At 45.6% G+C, this 17,808-nt stretch overlaps 1 protein-coding gene across 6 annotated transcripts in view; it reads left to right on the top strand.

Annotated features, from left to right (window-relative positions):
• NCAM1 (neural cell adhesion molecule 1) overlaps positions 1-17,808 on the top strand; it is a 330,901-nt gene that overhangs the window by 277,013 nt on the left and 36,080 nt on the right. For 3 of the 6 annotated variants that reach the window (XM_081098797.1, XM_081098795.1, XM_081098799.1), the window contains exons 8-14: positions 1,934-2,076; positions 8,006-8,035; positions 11,281-11,431; positions 11,764-11,948; positions 12,296-12,392; positions 12,701-12,871; positions 13,881-14,012. In XM_081098797.1, the coding sequence (XP_080954923.1) occupies positions 1,934-2,076; positions 8,006-8,035; positions 11,281-11,431; positions 11,764-11,948; positions 12,296-12,392; positions 12,701-12,871; positions 13,881-14,012 (909 nt within the window). Of the gene's footprint in view, positions 1-1,933; positions 2,077-8,005; positions 8,036-10,880; positions 10,962-11,280; positions 11,432-11,763; positions 11,949-12,295; positions 12,393-12,700; positions 12,872-13,880; positions 14,013-17,808 lie in introns of all 6 variants that reach the window. The other 3 variants (XM_081098798.1, XM_081098796.1, XM_081098800.1) reach the window with 2 other exon arrangements.

The following is a 17,808-nucleotide window of genomic DNA, read 5'->3' as shown; positions in this document are numbered from 1 at the left end:
GAACATAGTTTTCCTTTTTCTAGAGACTTATACGGTGAACCCTGTATAACCATCTGCGAAATGGAGCCACCAAAACCAAATATTGTTAATAGCCCTTAACTTGTCCTTCATCTTCTGTTAACCTTTGTCCGCCAGGACCAAGTCCTGGGGTCAGGAGAAGGTCAGCAAACACTGTCTAGATCACAATGTCTGACTAGGTTTCAAGAGGCCAGAAATTCCAAAAACTGCCTTCAACCTCTCCCCCCGCCCCCCCCAAAAAAAAAAAAAAAGTTCAGTTTTAGTGAATTCAGTTGTCTGGCTGATGTTTTTTTAACTTCTCAATCTGTGATTTTAGCACTAAACCTCCCTCTCAACAGCACTTAACACTTACTGCATCCAGTATGAGCTGTGGCCTTTCCCAAAGTCCTATTTATCAAGGCAGACACAAAGCCTTCCCAGAGGAAGACCTTATTCAGGGGCTCCGTGGATTCAAATGCATGATCATTGGGCCACATTGGACTGAGATGAGCCCATGTACTAGCAGGCAATGAAGGATCCGCTAAGCTGGCTACAGATTAACGTCAGGAGAATATTTGAACTATGTGGTAGTTTTATAAAGAAGCAGATATTTTCCACAGAAAATGCACAGCTCTATCGTTATTTTCTGTTTATTAAAGCAGAATCAAGGGCCTCAGTTTGGAAACTGTATGTAGGCAGTAGTTTGTTAGCCTACATAGGGTTACTGGGTGATTCTGAATATAGAGGAAATGCAGTTCTTTCAAAAATTAGCCATAATTTTAATTTACTTATTTTTTATTTGTTTATCTAGCCTGGCCTTTTCTCTATTAGTGAAATAAGTTACACTTGTGCAGTGTTATCTTTTCTATGGAAGGTTTAGCAGTTTCAGAGTATAATTGTTTTAAATTGGGAAAATTCAATTTTCTCTAATGTGTTAACATTTAACTCAGCTTTGAATGCTTGTGCTTTCTTGCATTACCCAAAACATTTGGAAAATGAACTCGTCTCAACTCATCTCCTTCCCACCCCAGCCCACTCCACAACCCGAGTTACCCACCACGTTTCCGTACTTGAGTTAATGCCACACAACTTCCCTGGGCATTACAAATCTCAGCATCGCCTGGCTCCTCCTGATTCCTTCTTTTGTTTCTTGCCATCCCTCCTACCCCTGCTCACTTGCAACTTCCCATAAAGCCTTTCTTTAGCATCTCTCTCAAATCCATCCTTTCGGTCCCCCGACATGGCCCGATCAGAACTGTCACATCACAGCTGGGGCACTGCCAGAGCTCCCAAATTGTTTTCCTGCCTCAAGGTTTTCCCCTTGCTAAATCATCTTGACTGTTTTCTAGATTAACCTTCTTGTCATGCAAATGACCATTTCATCCCTCTGATCAAACACTGTCAGTGGCCTCCACCTGCCACCGGACAGAATTCAAGCAAGAACGTTAACAGGTGGTCAAGACTCTGTGTCAAGATGCAGCGTTGCCTGCTCTGCTTTGATGCACAAACACATGACTCTCTTCCCAACCCTCTCGTCATGTATTCTTGCTTCTTTGCATTCCTTCAACCAGTTTTCTACCCATGGAATGACTCGGTCTCCACCCCAAAGTTTCACCTACTGAAAATCTCATGGCCCAGCCCAAAAGCTGTGTCCCCACCAAGACACCAACCAGAGGAGGGCTCTTCCTCTGCTCCATGCCTCTTGCATCCATTGCCCTCACTTGGCGCTCTTACTACGCAGGGTGTTGTTTTTATTAGTCACTACGGTGTTGCCGTGTGCCTGCCTTGTGGTAAGCTCTTGAGGCTTCAACATGTAGAGTACAGCCTGTACTTAGGAAGTAGATAACCTTTGTTGTGCATGCTACCACTTAAACCTGGGGCACTGAGAAGGTTAGATAAACATGACAAGAATTACAGGAATGTTTTGTCTTTTCAGCAAAACCCAAAATCACTTATGTAGAGAACCAGACCGCCATGGAACTAGAGGAGCAGGTCACTCTTACCTGTGAAGCCTCGGGAGACCCCATCCCCTCTATCACCTGGAGAACTTCCACCCGAAACATCAGCAGCGAAGAAAAGGTATAATGTCGCCACCCAAGAGTCTCAGGGGATGGCACGCAGACTCGAAGCGGATTGAGTCTGCCCAATGCCCAATTCTCCTCGGTGAGCCAGAAGGGGGATATGGTCACTGTAGTCCAGGTTCTATGGCCTCCTCCTCCCCCCACCTGAATGCACCCTGCTCCACATCCTCTGACAATGGAAGAGGTGCAGTTCATTGCACAGATTGGCGGGCGGGTGGGGGGGGGATGTTAGTGGGTATGGTCAAGGTAGACCCTCCGGGGAGGAAGAAGGTAGTGATTTTCAAACCCAGGATTTGGGGCTGTGAGGAACAAGGCAAACTGACATCCTGGTGCTCCAGGTGATTCCATCCTCATCTCAGGAGCACCAAGGAAATGTCTCCTGGAAGTTATAGGGTCAGAACAAGCCTGTCAATTCTTCTCCTTGTATTTTGTATACTCATGCTATACATGCACTATGTGCACAAAAGCTTGGTTGCCTTTGTGTCTGCCTGTATTCTCGATCACATTTGTATATCATGTTGATCTAAAGGCAAAAATAATTAGCAGTTTCCCCATGATGGTGATTGCCCTAGGCTCTGCAGTGTATTCGCTGAGAGTGTAAGAACAACGTAGCAAGCTCCGTGACAAATTCAAACGACTGGGGAGGTTTCACTTGAAAACATGTGGATTTACAGGCCACCAGAAAGCTGTCTTCATTATGAACAATATGTAATAATTGAGGGGACCCCACAATGTGTAGCCCTTTGCTACCAAGTGGGCCAAATGCAGGAGGGGAAAGAAGCTTGGTTTTAAAGCGACTTAAACCATCTTAGGGCACCTCTCCAGTCTCACCTCATATATCCTGTTGTAATGGGCTTTGTCACCTACTCAGAAGTAATGGCCTTTGATTCAAAGGGCATTTGTAATGGATTACTTATTGACCAAAATGTCAGAAATTACATATCTTCACTCTTCTGCCTCCCTAAAGGAAATCCTTAGAGAGGGTAAACTCAAGTACACCCGAAAGAGAGAGTATGAGACACTAGAACCAAACTTGGGATCTGCACTTGAGGAATTGATTTCTGTCCCACTAATAGAAAGCAAGGCTGAGTCAAAAGGAACAGAAATACCATTCCAAAACCAATTATTTTTCGCAAGTTTTACCTCCAGAGTTGAATTCGACTTAGCAAAAACTCAACAAAGGAACTGCTAAGTATTTTTGAAACTCACATATGCTGTTTGATATTGTACTGGAGTAAGAAATGTGGTGTTTACTTGATACTTTCTTTATCAACATTGGGGTTAAACCTTCAGCTCAGATTTCTGCTCCTATCATGTGTGTTGTGTGGATTGAACTTGCATTCCAGTGCTTAAACCACAGGACCGCTGCCTGACAGGTTTTCCTACATTAGTCTTAAGAGTAGATTTGTCCAGAATGGCACAGTGTATATCTTTGACCTCAGTGAAGGGCAGAGATAACATCTATCCCAGATGAATGATGCTTTTAAATTCTACATATTTTCTAGGAATAGCTCAATAGCTAAGCTAGACCAGAAGAGTTATTAAGATTTCTGCCTACCTCAGCTCCTTTAATAGCTTGGCTCTCTAGCTTGTATCCATGAATTTATTTTCACAGAATGAGAACAAATAACCAGGTACTAATATACACTCACACTCACTAAATACTGAGACTGAAGGTGTTCAGCAGAGACTTTCTCAAGCCAAGGAATACTCACTTGTCAGTGAGTGTAGGTCATTTGTCTCAACCAGAGATAATTCTTTAAACCCTGCCACATAGGTGGTGGTGGTTTACCATAACAACAATAGTTTGCTTGACGTGACATTACTGGAACGTGAGTAAATCAATGTGAGAACAAGTCCTCCAAGCTGGCCAGTGCTGTGACGCCAGATGAGCACACCTACCTAATGAAGCCCTTACAGAAAAGTTGCCATTTATATTAATTCTCTGCTGACATCAAAGAGGCACGATGTACAGCTTCATACCATGGATAGCTAATAATTAAGAAAGAAAGGTGGCCTCTTCCTGGGGGGTTGGACTCCAGATAGTAAACTTCACTTTTATTTTGGTGGCTGCTTCTCATGTGCAACTCCATCTGAAGTTGCATGATATGTAATTAGGTATCGGCATGATTAGAGTCACTGAATTGTAGGAGTGGAAGAAAACAATTTTCTTTTTAAAATCAGAATGCTATGCTAAGCAGATAAGAATAGACAATCGTATTGAACTGCCAAGATAAGGAAGGCTCCTGAGAATTAGATCACATAAAATGCCTGGATCATAGAAGGTTGGAAGGAAGCCACTCTTTGAGTTTATTTAGTCTTACCTGGCACTGCTTTCTAACATATCTGCCAGACAGTCACTCAGCCCTGCCTGAAGGGTGACGTTGCCAGCCCTCTGCAGGGCAGTCAGCCAACACTGATGACCAGGAGGTCTGCTTCTCAGCCTTCCCACCTCTGGCAGCCAGTGTTTGTATGAGAGCTCTTAAAACAGCTACTCAAGTTTTCTTCAGTCTGTTCTTTACCTCACCAGTTGCCCCGTAATAGATGGCATCAGCTCACCGGTGCTCCATTAAAATTTTGTGGTGCCCAGAGTCAATGATGAAGACTTCCATGGATTATTACTCCCTTGATCTGGATGCTGTAATGCAGCTAGAGTTGCATTAGCCCCTTTAGAAGTTTCCTCATCCTGTTGCCTTGTATTGAGCTAGTGGTCAACTAAAATGTTCAGGTCTCTTTTCCATGAACTGCATTTAAGCCACATGCCTCCTATCCTGTTCTTATGCAATTGATTGCTTAACCAATCATGCAGAATTTTATTTTTATTTCTGTTAAAAATTGTATTTGTTGGTTATAACCCAATGTTTCTCAATGGGGTCACAATGAAAACTTGGGAAGACTCTTCCTTTACTGGGACTATAAAGGATGATATTGCAAGATATGTAGCACCCTAATCATCTCCTCCCCCCTAAATACCAGTAGCCACTTCTAATCATATTATTACCAAGATTTCACATGTGCAAACACACTTGGGCATGAGAACAACCATTTGAGTTTACCTTTCCAACCAGTCAAGAATGGCTTTCATCAGAACTATCCTTTAGAGGTCTGTGGGTCCAGGGAATTTCCATCCACATGCTCCCCTATTTTATTTATATATTGAAAGTAATGAGGTCTACAATCAGTGGAGACCCCAGCCCAAGCACAAGACCCAATGGCAGGCAATGGAGTGGTCTTCCCCATGCAACTGTCATCTAGCATTTGCATTGGCTATTGCTACAACCTTATATGAACACTTACTTAAAATATCTTTGTCCAGGTTACTGATAAAAATGTTGACTGGGACAGTGTCCAGTATAGAGCCTGTAGAATGTCACTAGGGCTTCCCTCTGGGTCATTGGCTAAGAAGGTAGAGTACCAAATGCCACAGTACCCTCTTGTACCAAATGCCACAGTACTTAATGAGTTCCCTGGAAGGCTTAATGATCTCTTTAATAGAGTTAGTCACAATATAAGCTAATTAAAGCAACTTGGTCTTTTGCTTCACTGAGGAGAGAGGAGAAAAGGCTTCCAGCCATAGACACATAGTTAGTGACTTTCTAATGGAATACTTGTTTTTCTTCATTAAAAAAATAAAAATTAAAAAAACAATACAGTGGACTTGCATGTCACACCCTATCTGTGACCTTGTCTCTGGGTTTAGTCCAGTCACTTATTGGAGATTACTATCAACCTGCTAAGCTTCAGCTGGTTGAGTTGGTCGCTCCACAACTGATAATAGCTGGGCTAATACCATTAGGGTAGATCATTTGTCTGAAAGTTAGTTCATTTTTTAGTGCTTACTATTACGTTGACCAAAATCAAAACATATTTGAACATGACAATGGGTCAATTAGATCAATGTGTACAGAAGTCATTGACAATGCAGATACAAAGAAAGTTTGTGTGTCCATACTGTGTCCACAGCATTTCATTACTCTTCCTACCCAGACTCATTTAACTATTGCCAGGGTGCTTGAGTGAGTGGAGCTAAATTCCAGGTACCATTTACATTCTGGGTGAAACTTTGGGATGATAATTTGCATCATCTATCTCTGGCAGAACAAATTCGTAGTGTCCTTACTTGAACATGCCTTCGAAATAACTGGTGAATAAAAGCATCTGAAGCCTTAATGTTTAAGGAAAAGGAGAGGGGTGAAGAGTTGAGATCAGAAGAGATAAGGAGAAAAAATGAAAAGCATTCATGAACTTTGAATCTTGAGCTTCCCAAGTAGCCCGCAAATGAGAGAGATCTTTTGAAATTCTCTGCAAACTTTTTATCACCAAGAATTCCTCATTCAATACAAAGTAGGTGCTCACTTTTAAAATTGGAAAAGGTACCTGCATTGAGCAACCAGAGGCTGGCTTATTCAGCCTGTGGACAAGTTTCTAGCAGGGAATACTTTAGAATAGTGAAGGGATGTTCCACCTTAGTTTATATACATATTCCTGCAGATTCATAAGGTAATAAAACATTAATATGAAAAAAAACATGGAGCTAACAATTTTTGGAATAGTACTAGTCATATTCTCATTATATTTTATTGTGTTTTTGCATATCAGGTTGTCTTAAAGCAGGCCACATGCCTTCACCAAGTTATCAGGGGCAAGGCATAGCCTACCATTCCACCTGTACTGGGAGGTCAAGCAACTAGAATAATTGTGTTACTCGCAACTACTTATTCTAAATGCCACAAAACCATAAGAATTCGGGAGAGACACAAGAAAATCAGATCTGAAAAGCAAACAACTCCATAGACATTACTCCTAAAAAACTATCTTAGTTCAAGCAGCCCTGGTGTGTGACAAACCAGCTTCTAAGTGATGTGGAATTGGCAACCACATTTGACATGTTGGCCCACCGCTTCTTTGGTCTATGCATGTTCCTCTGTCCTCACTTTCTTCATGTGACATAATCCAGCGTTCTCATCCTCGTATCTCACAGGAGCTCCTTGCATTTAGTGGACCCCTACTAAATGTTTGCCAACTCATTTGCATTCTCCGGGTTACCTTGCTGTGTCTGGCATCTTCTCTATTCTTTTTCTATCTAAACACCAGGGACAATCAGGCAGTCATGCCATCCAACAGAAAGAGCAATGCAGGTATGATGTCTCTGACTCCCAGTATGAAAACAGAAAAACTGTAAGCAGAGTAGATTCTCAAGTGCCAGATAATTTTTTTAAAATATAAATGTGGGTAGAAAAAGACCCAACCTCTGTGTCTCTGAGATGGCTCACTCTTTGGAGTGCCGTGTTTGCTGAAGATGGAGCCTGCTGGAGCCTGCATGCATTCAGTGTGGTATCCTCCAGGCTTCCTGACTCGTAGTCTTAAAGACTTCATACTTCTCATTCCTAATATGTCATGCTTTTTTGTTGTTGTTCCTTTTTTAAATAAAAATTTTATTTTTCATAGTATGCATGCAGAGTTATAAAATGCATGAGCACAAAATGGCATTAGTGTATTTGTGATAAGCTCTCCTATAAAATCCAAAGGAGGAAGCTCACTCTATAAGTATCTATAGATTATATGGTTAGAACTAGTAGTGTCACCAAATATTATGAGGGACATTAAGACATTCTGGTCTAGGAGCAGCTTATAATACATCTGCTGGTGTCCCTGTGTATGTCTATTGGGGATGAGGGAAGCCTATACCTTTGAATGATACAGCCTAATGTGCATAAGGTGGGGGTGAGGTGGGAGGGAGCTGAACATAAGCCAAGTCCTTGATTAAGCTGGGTGATAGGCACACCATGGAGAGTGGGCCTTGGAAAAGTTCTGAATTGGAAAGAAGCTGCATGTGCACGGAGTGCAGTGTGATTCACCAGTTCTCTAAAGCAATGTTGTAAACTTTTACTGCTTTCTTGTTGTGTTTTATATCTTGTTCTCTCCAGGCTTCGTGGACTCGACCAGAGAAGCAAGAGGTATAGCTTACCTGACCACTAGCCAGTCTTTAGTTTTGAAAGCGTTGCGGTTTAACTCACCATTATAGTTAACAACCAGACATGCTAAACTAATTAGTAACTTAGATTAAAGAATAGGTCAGTAGTGGTAGCTGTTACTTAGCAATAGTATCATTTTAGGGTGAGCAAGCAAGCTGTGTTGGGAGTGGGTGAACAAATCCTTATTGTTTCTAAGACTGGATTTTAGTCTCTTGATGGTGCTGGGAAAATCACATCCAGGTAATTACACTTCAATCTCCCCAGTTCCCAGGCCCATCACTGTGAAATGGTGAAATTTTTTTACTCTCACCTGGTTGATGTGGCTTCGGATCATGAAGGCACGGGGTTAGTGATCTAAAACCCACTTGGCCCTTTCCCTTCCAGCTCAACTCATCTTGTTGCTCGCTTATTTTATAATGATTGGTCTTGGTAAATGATCACTTCACATCTCATCTTGAAGCAATGCAAATGACATGTGTCATTGGTTCTCCCAAACTGTTAAACGTGTCTGTGCTACTTTCACAGTGTTAAATTGATGAGCTTAGAATGATTCGACACAAATGGCTTTGTGTGTGTGTTTTTTAAAGTCGGTAGCCATTGGCCTTTGAAATTTCTCTGATTCCTTGCTTCATTTGGGGTAATTTGGGACTTAGTTTGAAAATTGAGGCTAATTACTCATCTTTTGATTTTAATTGTTACACCCCCAAGATCCTGCTCATGGTCATGAGTATCACTTTTTACCTGATTTGTACAACTGAGTGACAGATAGTGACATAAAAACCAGTATAGTTTAGATGAGGTTCAAGGACCTAATCTATGAATACTTTATGGGAAAACAAAAAGCTTTGTCTCTTCTCCAGATGAAACTTTGGTATTGTAATGCTATAAACATAGAATCTAGCAAGCAATCCTATAGGTTGTATTATCTCTCCTCTTAGCCTTTCGGAAATGATAATTATTCAGAACACGTAACTCATGTGTTCAGGTCACGGCTATAAATATGTAATTCTGTTTAATATTTGAAGCTGCCTGCCTGTCCCCAGGTGCGATGTTAGTTTCTGCACATGAACACATTGCCATCGTCAGCTCCAGTTCATTATCAGCTCTCTTTGCCTCAGACCTTCCTCGTGTCAGAGGGGCTGCAGTTCAGTGCACGTCTCACTGAAATGCTCCTTCCTGGGGCACAGGAATCGCTCAGTGCTGTCACGGGCTGGGTGTTTTATTGCTTCAAAGTCCTGGACCCACTGGGACTGGGGAAGGGAGAGAAGGGTCAATTATCAGCTACTTCTGAGCAGCTACAGATCTCATTCTGCTTGGACTTGTACACCTTCCCCCTGTCCTTTTGACCTAGACCTGGAGGAGCTGAGGTTTATCAGGGAGCATTAAGAAGATGTTAAGTGAATTATTATCATAAGCGGAAGTCATGGGTTTATTCCCAGCAAAGCAAACACTTCACTCCGTTTGCCAGAAGTGTCCTTATCTTCAGTATCTCGCTCTGGACATCATTGACTTTCAAATGAGTGCCACCTTGGGGCTCAGAAGTTCCGTTCCTGCCTATTTGTCTCACTCAGAGATGAAGACTGTAAGTCCAGAAGGCGGATTGGGTTCTGGCCAATCTCATTCTGTAAGCTCTGAAAAGCCTTCGCACTTTTACCTGGAAGAAGAAAGACAAAAATGTTTCGATGAGAGGATTAATTATAACTGCCCTTCATACTCTTGCAAAACAGGGTCTTCTTGTCATAATGATCTTCTCCTTCTTGCCCAGAATTCATCTGCTTTCTCCTCCAGAGCCTGAATTATCAGTGCGACGTTTGGTCTGCATGGCTGTAGGTGGCACGCCAGGGCTTTGTCCCGATTCCAGAGTAACCATTTCAAAGGGCCCAGTCACACTAACTGTGTCCCCCGAAGAGAGAACTGTGCATCTGAAAATAATCCCATCATCAATTCTGTTCCTGAGCTGCTGCAAAATAAGAATTCTTTATGGAGGGCCACCTACTGGCCCGTTGACATCATTAAATTAGAAAGACTTCCAGATAGTGAAATTGAGGAAGGAGGCCAGCTAGAAGGGGAGAAAGAAGTACTGCTGTCAGTATAACTATTTCATGAAATGGTTGTGAAATGTGATGGGGCTTAAGTGGCTGAGCTGGACTAAATCTACTCCTGATGGTACAGGAACAGCTTTGACAGAGCTGCTGAGGCTGCTCACTGGCCCAGGCTGCCTCGCTTTTGAATCTGAAGTCGGGTGTTGTTACATTCTCTAAAGGCCCAAACCCTTGGATATCAGATGCCATACAAATGCAGACCACTCACCTATCCATCTCTACAGAACACTGCATGCTAGGATAAGAGTGTGGCCCAGCCTCTGAAGAGTAAGACTCCTTTAGATTACCCACCTCTGGAGGATCTGAACTTGGGCAAATGCCCAGACATTTCCTAGACCAGGAACCATTCACCTAGAGTGTCAAGGGGGGACACCCTGAGAGATATTCCAGGACCCATTGCCTGGGGATCATGTGCTTATTTCCTTTTTGACCAGTAATTCTGAAGACTCAGAAAGCTGCTTATAGTACCAAGGGCTAAAAAAATGGTGGTGACTGTGGGGTTAAGGGCCCCAGATCTACCTGGGACTCTCTGTACCACTGTCCCTGGAGAGGGGACCCAGTTACCCTTCCTTCCAGCTCAGCAGCTCCTGACTTCTGAGTTGTTGGGCTATTTAAAAAAATAAAATAATTTTACTTAATTATGCCAGGAAAGTGAGGCATCTGCATAAGTATGGGTTTCTTATAGAACTTCTTGCATTTTGGAACACTCAGATTTCCCATCCAGTGTGCACGCATTGTGGCACTGGCAGATGGGTGGACTGCTGGGAGGGGAGGAGGGGAATACAGGTTTCCCAGAATCCCATGAGGCAAGGCGGTTTCTGCTGGAGTATCTGCTGCTCAGGGCTTTGCTTCCATTTGGGACATGCCAAACAAATCGAGACCTTGAGCCACACAGTCTTGGCACACAGCTAGGCTGCTTGACATAAACTGAGTCCATCTCTGTTTGGGGTACACCCAAGTTCCCATGGTGCTCTCTGCAGCCTCCCCCTCTAGTTGGAACCTAAAGTGAGACTTAGACACTGGCAGAGAGAGGAGAGGGTGTGAGACTGGTCACACAAGTGATGGCCTGGTCTCCTAGCCCCCATCCTGCCCTGGGCTCTGACACTCTCTGTTCCCTCCCGGCAGACTCTGGATGGGCACATGGTGGTGCGCAGCCACGCCCGCGTGTCCTCCCTGACCCTGAAGAGCATCCAGTACACAGACGCTGGAGAGTACATCTGCACCGCCAGCAACACTATCGGCCAGGACTCCCAGTCCATGTACCTTGAAGTGCAATGTGAGGAATAACTGTGGAAAGACCTGGGAGGCAGGGGCCGCGGACGGTTGGGATGGACGGGGAAAAGAGCAGCTAGGACCTGCAACTGGCAAGCTTCAATCTCTTTCCCTGGGTCCCCAGGTCATCTCCTCACACCATCCCCAGGCTTCTTACCCGCTGCATGCCTTCTGTCTTCCCATCAGCTCACAGGATTGCCAGAACAGCCCCAACCTCTACTATACCCTGGTATAGCTCGGCTTCAGGGCACACCCCCCTCCCAGTGCCAGGAGACAGCATCTGTAGGGCTCCATGACAGTGGCAGGCTTCCTGACAGTCATTGCCACTCGTTGCAGATGCCCCCAAGCTGCAGGGCCCCGTGGCTGTGTACACCTGGGAGGGGAACCAGGTGAACATCACCTGCGAGGTGTTTGCCTACCCCAGTGCCACAATCTCGTGGTTCCGAGATGGTCAGCTGCTGCCAAGCTCCAACTACAGCAACATCAAGATCTACAACAGCCCCTCTGCCAGCTACCTGGAGGTGAGCGGGGCACGGGCCAGCGGCAGGGTGGAAAAGGCAGTTTGACTATAGATGGGCTTCTGAAAGCTGCTAAAATCCTTCTTGCTTCTCTGGCATGTCCTGAGCTGGGAGCCATTAGCTGGAGAAGAACTTGGGCTTCAGCCCAACCCCTGTGTCTCCTGGGCAACCCCAGGGCCTGGAAGACAGAGTGTCTTCTTCCACAGCCCCTTCTCTGGCTTAAGGGTTGGGTGGAGCCAATGATTCCTGCTTTACTACTTCTATTCTTTGCTAATTGAATCCAATAAATAAGGGCCTGAGGCTGTGACCATCCCATGGGCATGTAAACCAAGAGCTCCTTCTCTCTCAAGGTGACCCCGGACTCTGAAAATGATTTTGGAAACTACAACTGCACCGCCGTGAACCGCATTGGACAGGAGTCTCTGGAATTCATCCTTGTCCAAGCAGGTGAGCACCCCTTACGGCAGCACCCGCCTTTGAAAACCCTTGCTGGCCCATTTGGTGTCCTTGAGTGATGCCAGGAAAGTGAGAAGAGAGGCCCCGGGTCAGCAAAGCCTGAGGAGGAAGCAGGGAGTGATGGAGACTTGAGGATGGGGGCATGGAGCATGTGGGGAGAGAATCGTGTGGGGAGGTGGGCAGGGAGGATAGGATACAGGCAACAAGACTTTAAGACTGAGCAGAAACCGCGAAGACGTGATTGCGAGTTGTGTCCTGCCTGAAGCTCACTTGGGCCTTCATCTGTGTTCTCCCCACAGACACCCCATCCTCACCATCCATCGACCAGGTGGAGCCATACTCAAGCACAGCACAGGTGCAGTTTGATGAGCCAGAGGCCACAGGTGGGGTGCCCATCCTCAAATACAAGGCTGAGTGGAAAGCAGTGGGCGAGGAAATGTGGCACTTCAAGTGGTACGATGCCAAGGAAGGTGAGTCTGGAAAAGTCTTTGTTTCCTTCAGCATGAGGAGTCCCTTGGTGCTGGGCACACATTCACCCCTGCCTTCACCAGATCCGGGCACCCTGACTGCCCATAGGGTAGGGCAGCATACCACTCTCACCTACTGGTCACCGGCCATCCGTTCATGTCCCTATGCTGCAACATCGAATTAGGCACGGTCACATCTCCCGTAGACGTGTTGGCCTCTGTACCCTGGCACTTCAGAACCTGGTTCCTGTGACCCTGCGGGATGGAGGGGCCATCCCAACCACCTGCCACGCAGAAGCCCTGCTTCGGTGTGACAACCTGGCGAGGCCAGTCCACCCTGCTCCGAATGTAGTTATGTGATATTGTAGTAAAACATATACAACATGAAATGTACCATTTTAACCATTTTAAGGGTACAGTTCAGTGGCATTAAGTCCAGTCTCGTTGTTGTGCAACCATCACCAGGGTCCATCTCCAGAGCTTTATCATCCCAAACTCTGTACCCATGAAACACTAACTCCCCTCCCCTCCTGCCCAGCTCCTGGCAGCCACTACTCCCCTTTCTGTCTCTCTGTAGTTGACTCTCCTAGGTACTTCGTATAAGTGGAATCATATAGTATTTGTCCTTTTGTGTCTGGCTCATTTCATATAGCATAATGTCCTTGAGGCTCATTTATGTAGTACGTGTCAGAATTTTCCTCCTTTTTAAAGCTGAATAATGTTCCATTGTACGTGTGCCCACATTTTTTTTTCCATTCATGTGTCTGGGAACACCTGGGTGCCCCCACCTTTTGGCTACTGTGACCAATGCTGTGAGCATGGGTGTGTAGATATCTGTCCAGGTCTCTGCTTCAATCCTTCAGTGTGTAGTCCTAGAAGTAGAATTGCTGGATCCAGTGATAATTCTGTGTTTGATTTTTTGACGACCCACCATAGTGTTTCCCACAGCAGCTGCACCATTTCACCGATAGGCTTTTTATCATTTGTGATCCTTTCCATGTTCTCACAACAGCCAGCTTGGAGGGCATCGTCACCATCATGGGCCTGAAGCCTGAGACGACGTACACAGTGCGACTGGCAGCCCTCAACGGCAAGGGTCTGGGCGAGATCAGCGCAGCCTCCGAGTTCAAGACACAGCCAGTCCGTAAGTAGAGCCGTCTGCCCTGCCTCTCCCCCTCCCTCTTCTTCTGGGGGCCTTGGGGGACCCTGAGCTGGCCACCCATTGTTCAGATGACAGCCTTTTGTCTTTCAGATGCCTCTGCTGGAGGTGGCCCCACCTTCCCGCTCTCTGGCCCTCAGTGATGACTGACACCCAGTCCCTTTATCCTCTTTCTCAGGGTCTTGGTGACACTGTCATAGACTGACAGCCGGGGTTGTTAGAGGGCGTGTGCAGTGGGGGGTTGGGGATTTGCTTTTTGACACAGGTCACAAAGGCCCTCAGCACCTGTAATTGAAGGACGAGGGTAACGACAGTGACAGTTCCCATAATGAGCTGTGGGACTGTTGATGCAGCAGAGATATTAACGTAGAGAAAAGCAGGGGGTGCTGGGGATGGAGGAGGAGCGGAGGCATAATCCCAGCAAAGCAAAGGGAAAAGGATGCAGAGGCCTTTGACTTTTGGCTCTCCCTCCCTTCCCACACCAGGAACGCACCTCAGGGTCTCCCTCCCTATCAAACTTCCAGTCGCTTCTTCCCGGTTCCATTCAGGGATGCATTTCTGTTTCCCTCTGTCATCCCCACTTTCCCTCACTCTTCCTGCCCTCCTTTCGCTCGTCCCCCAAGACAGCCAGCTCTGGGGCGAGCCCTGCTCTAGGTAGCCCTCCACAGGCCCGCCCTGGGAGGAGCAGGAGACCCCACACCGTGGAGAACAGACTCCACAAGTGGTCCCAGAGGCCCAGGCTGCTGACTCCTGGAATTATAAAGCAGATGGGGATCCTTGCTTCCTTCTCTTTGAAGCTGGGGCCCTGGAAAGAGATCCCCTTACTCTTCCAAGAAGTAGAAAGCCTGTCTTATCTTCCTCCCACAGGAATTGCTTCTTTCTGGATGTGAAATAATTTGATAATTTGAGTTTCCAGTGCCCTGTGTTCTGCGATCCAAGTCATTTCTTTTACATCTGTTTTTTTTTCCTTGGGTCTATCTCTTGTCTTTTCTTTCCATCTGTGTTCCATCCATGGGAAATGCAGATACCCCTGTTCCACGTAAGTGCCTCTTCATACCTCGCTACTTGTTCCCATGGCATTAGCATCTCTGTCCTAGTTATTAATTTAGTTCCAGTCTCTTCTGTCCCCTAGGGGCTGAAGTAGATGCTGCTGTCCAGGCCCTAACCACACTGATCATAGCCTAGCTGTGTGCTGGTTAATGTCCATAGGTACTCCCGGAAGCTAACCCTCCTTCTGTTTTAGAGCATGAAGCTTTTGTGTCTTTTGAAGTTGTGTTTATGTATTAATTTCTGTGTGTGACACTTACGCTGTGGCAACAGTGATGTTTGCCAAGCCAAGCGTAGTGGGCATCTGCAGGTGATCTCTTAATAATACACTATAGCCCCACCTCATCTTTAGCCAGGAGGCCAGAAAAGTGGCCACATCATCACCAGGCCTCGATTCAAAATCCCTTCACAGGAAAAAGAATGTGAAAGGATTTCCACATTTGCTTTTAGGAGATAGAAAAATCGAGCTCCTCGTGTCCTGGTTCTGTCTGTCAGGGAGGCAGCTGGAGGGCGCCAGGAGGACTGGTGGGGCAGCAGCTGCAGTTGTAAAGCAGAGCATGAGGTTGGATTCCAATCCACGGCATGTCCTGCAGGGGGCTGCCGGGATCGAGACCCCAGCTCAGCCAACACTACTCTTTACTAAAGCAGGAGGTACTTGCAAACTGCCGTTTCTATGTTTGGGAAAACTAACCAGCTACTTAGTAATTCTACTGCCAAGCATGTAGAGAGGGGTGATTCTCCGTGGGAGGGACCCTAATTGTGTAAGCTGTTACTGCAAATTCAGGGAGCAAGGGTGGCAGGAAGCCGGCCCGCCGTTCTGGGAGCAGAGCTGTGAGGTGATCTCCCTACCTGTACAGATGCCCGCACTTCAGTCCCTGCGGCCTGGCCCCTTCCTAGGCTGCGCTCAGAATAGTGGGGGGAAGTAGTACCCAAAGAGACTTAGAAGAAAGGTATTCAGAGAGCTGAACACTCTTTTCATAAAAAGCTCCTCGTTCCTGAAAGACACTCAGGGAAGCTTATCTTTTAAAAATGAATTCAGAAATTTTGCAGCAACAGCAGAAACTAAGTAGCTTGGTGTAGGCGTTCTGAGATCTTCAGCAAGTGTTAAATTAACTATCTCAGCAGAGGTGGCTCTGAAGAAACCAGTTCTGGCAGGAGACAGGAAGGGGTGGAGCTGTGAGGTGGGACTGACAGCTGTCTGCTCTGGGCTGGCAGCTGCTTGCAGAAGGCAGGCACCACTCTGGGTGTGACACTGTCCGGGTCCTGACACCGTCCTTAGCCTGATCTTCGGTTCATGCTCTTCTAGATGTGGGTTATCAGTACTCCGTGTGGGCTTAGTTACTTTGCTGAGAGGGAGGTTGTGGGGAGGCCCCTTTGAGTTTCTCACCAGTAACTAGGCTCTGAGAACCGAATTGGAGTCACTGGCCTTGAACTTCAAAGACTATAAGTGGTTTTCATTCATTGCCAGCTCAGCCCTTGTAAAGGTGAGAATTCCCATAGCAGATGCTGCTTTGAAAGTCAGTGTTTAATTTTTTTTTAAAGGAGACCTCCAGACCTTGTTGTTTGTTGTTTGATATATGAAAATAGGTAATTAACCAAGATCCCAGGAGGCCCTGTAGGAAACGGTGGGGTCAGCTCTCCATTCCAAGCAGATCATGAGTAATGCAGTAGCAGGCATTGTTAGTGGCCTGAACAGTTAGTTTTCTCAATCATTTAATAAAATTACAGTTTAAAAACTAAAAGGCAAACTTCTCTTAGACAAGGAGAACTAACACAGCCCCAGAGTTGGGTCCTGGGTGCACCCTCACCCCAAGGGAGAGAAGGTACAGGATCAACGGAGCTAGCACACTGGACAGAGAGCCATCGCTGCCAGCCCTGAGTGGGAGAGCTAGGCGAGGGCCAGTGCATTTCACATTACCTCATCACCTGAAGTTCGTTGAGATGTCTCAATACTGGGGTTGCTTTCTCGATTCCATAATAGACTTCTCCACATTCAGAGGCGTGAATATGTCAAAGCAGGGATGAGCAGATGGAACTAGCCAGAGAGCACAAATACCTCAAGGACTCCTGCTTCTGAGCTGCTGGATTAGAAAGCATGGCTCACCTGTTTGGAGGTTCTTGTGTGCAGTTCATAAATGTGTGTGTAAAGGTCTTGAGGAAGCTATGGCTTTAAACAAACAGATGGAACTCCAACCTAGGAAAGTACCTCTGTCACATGTATTTTTAGGACCGATGTCTTCACGCTGTTAAGACACTCTCAGGTGAAAAGCTGACGACCACTGATTGTCTTGGGGGAGGGGATGCTTTCCTATAAGAGCAGCTGAGGCCCTGAAGAGATGATGTCACAATTTGTTATGAAACTATTCCTCATGATTGAGCTTCACCTTCAACATTTCATTGTGTGAATATTACCTCTTAATTGCTTCTGTGCCATGAAGCAACGTAAATGATTATATATGAATGAGTCTCTACTTTTTAAGAGGCATCTTGAGATTTTTGTTTTCACATTTTGCCCCTAGATGGTACATTGCAAGTGTAAGTTAAATGCATTGTAATATATTGTGATTAAAGCACATACAACTCTATCCCTTTGCTACAATAATATAGATAGTTATGCAAACAACTCAAGCCAAAAAATAAAAGAGAAAGATACATTTTTACCTGAATTAACCAGACCATCAAATCATGATGAGTTAGTAGCCTACTTTGCTCTGACCCCAGTGACATTGTACTT

The sequence above is a fragment of the Myotis nattereri genome, assembly GCF_964212035.1.
Source record: "Myotis nattereri genome assembly, chromosome: 9".
Taxonomy (NCBI): Eukaryota; Metazoa; Chordata; class Mammalia; order Chiroptera; family Vespertilionidae; genus Myotis; species Myotis nattereri.
Note: the sequence above shows the minus strand (reverse complement) of the source record. Positions and strands in the feature narration are given on the sequence as shown.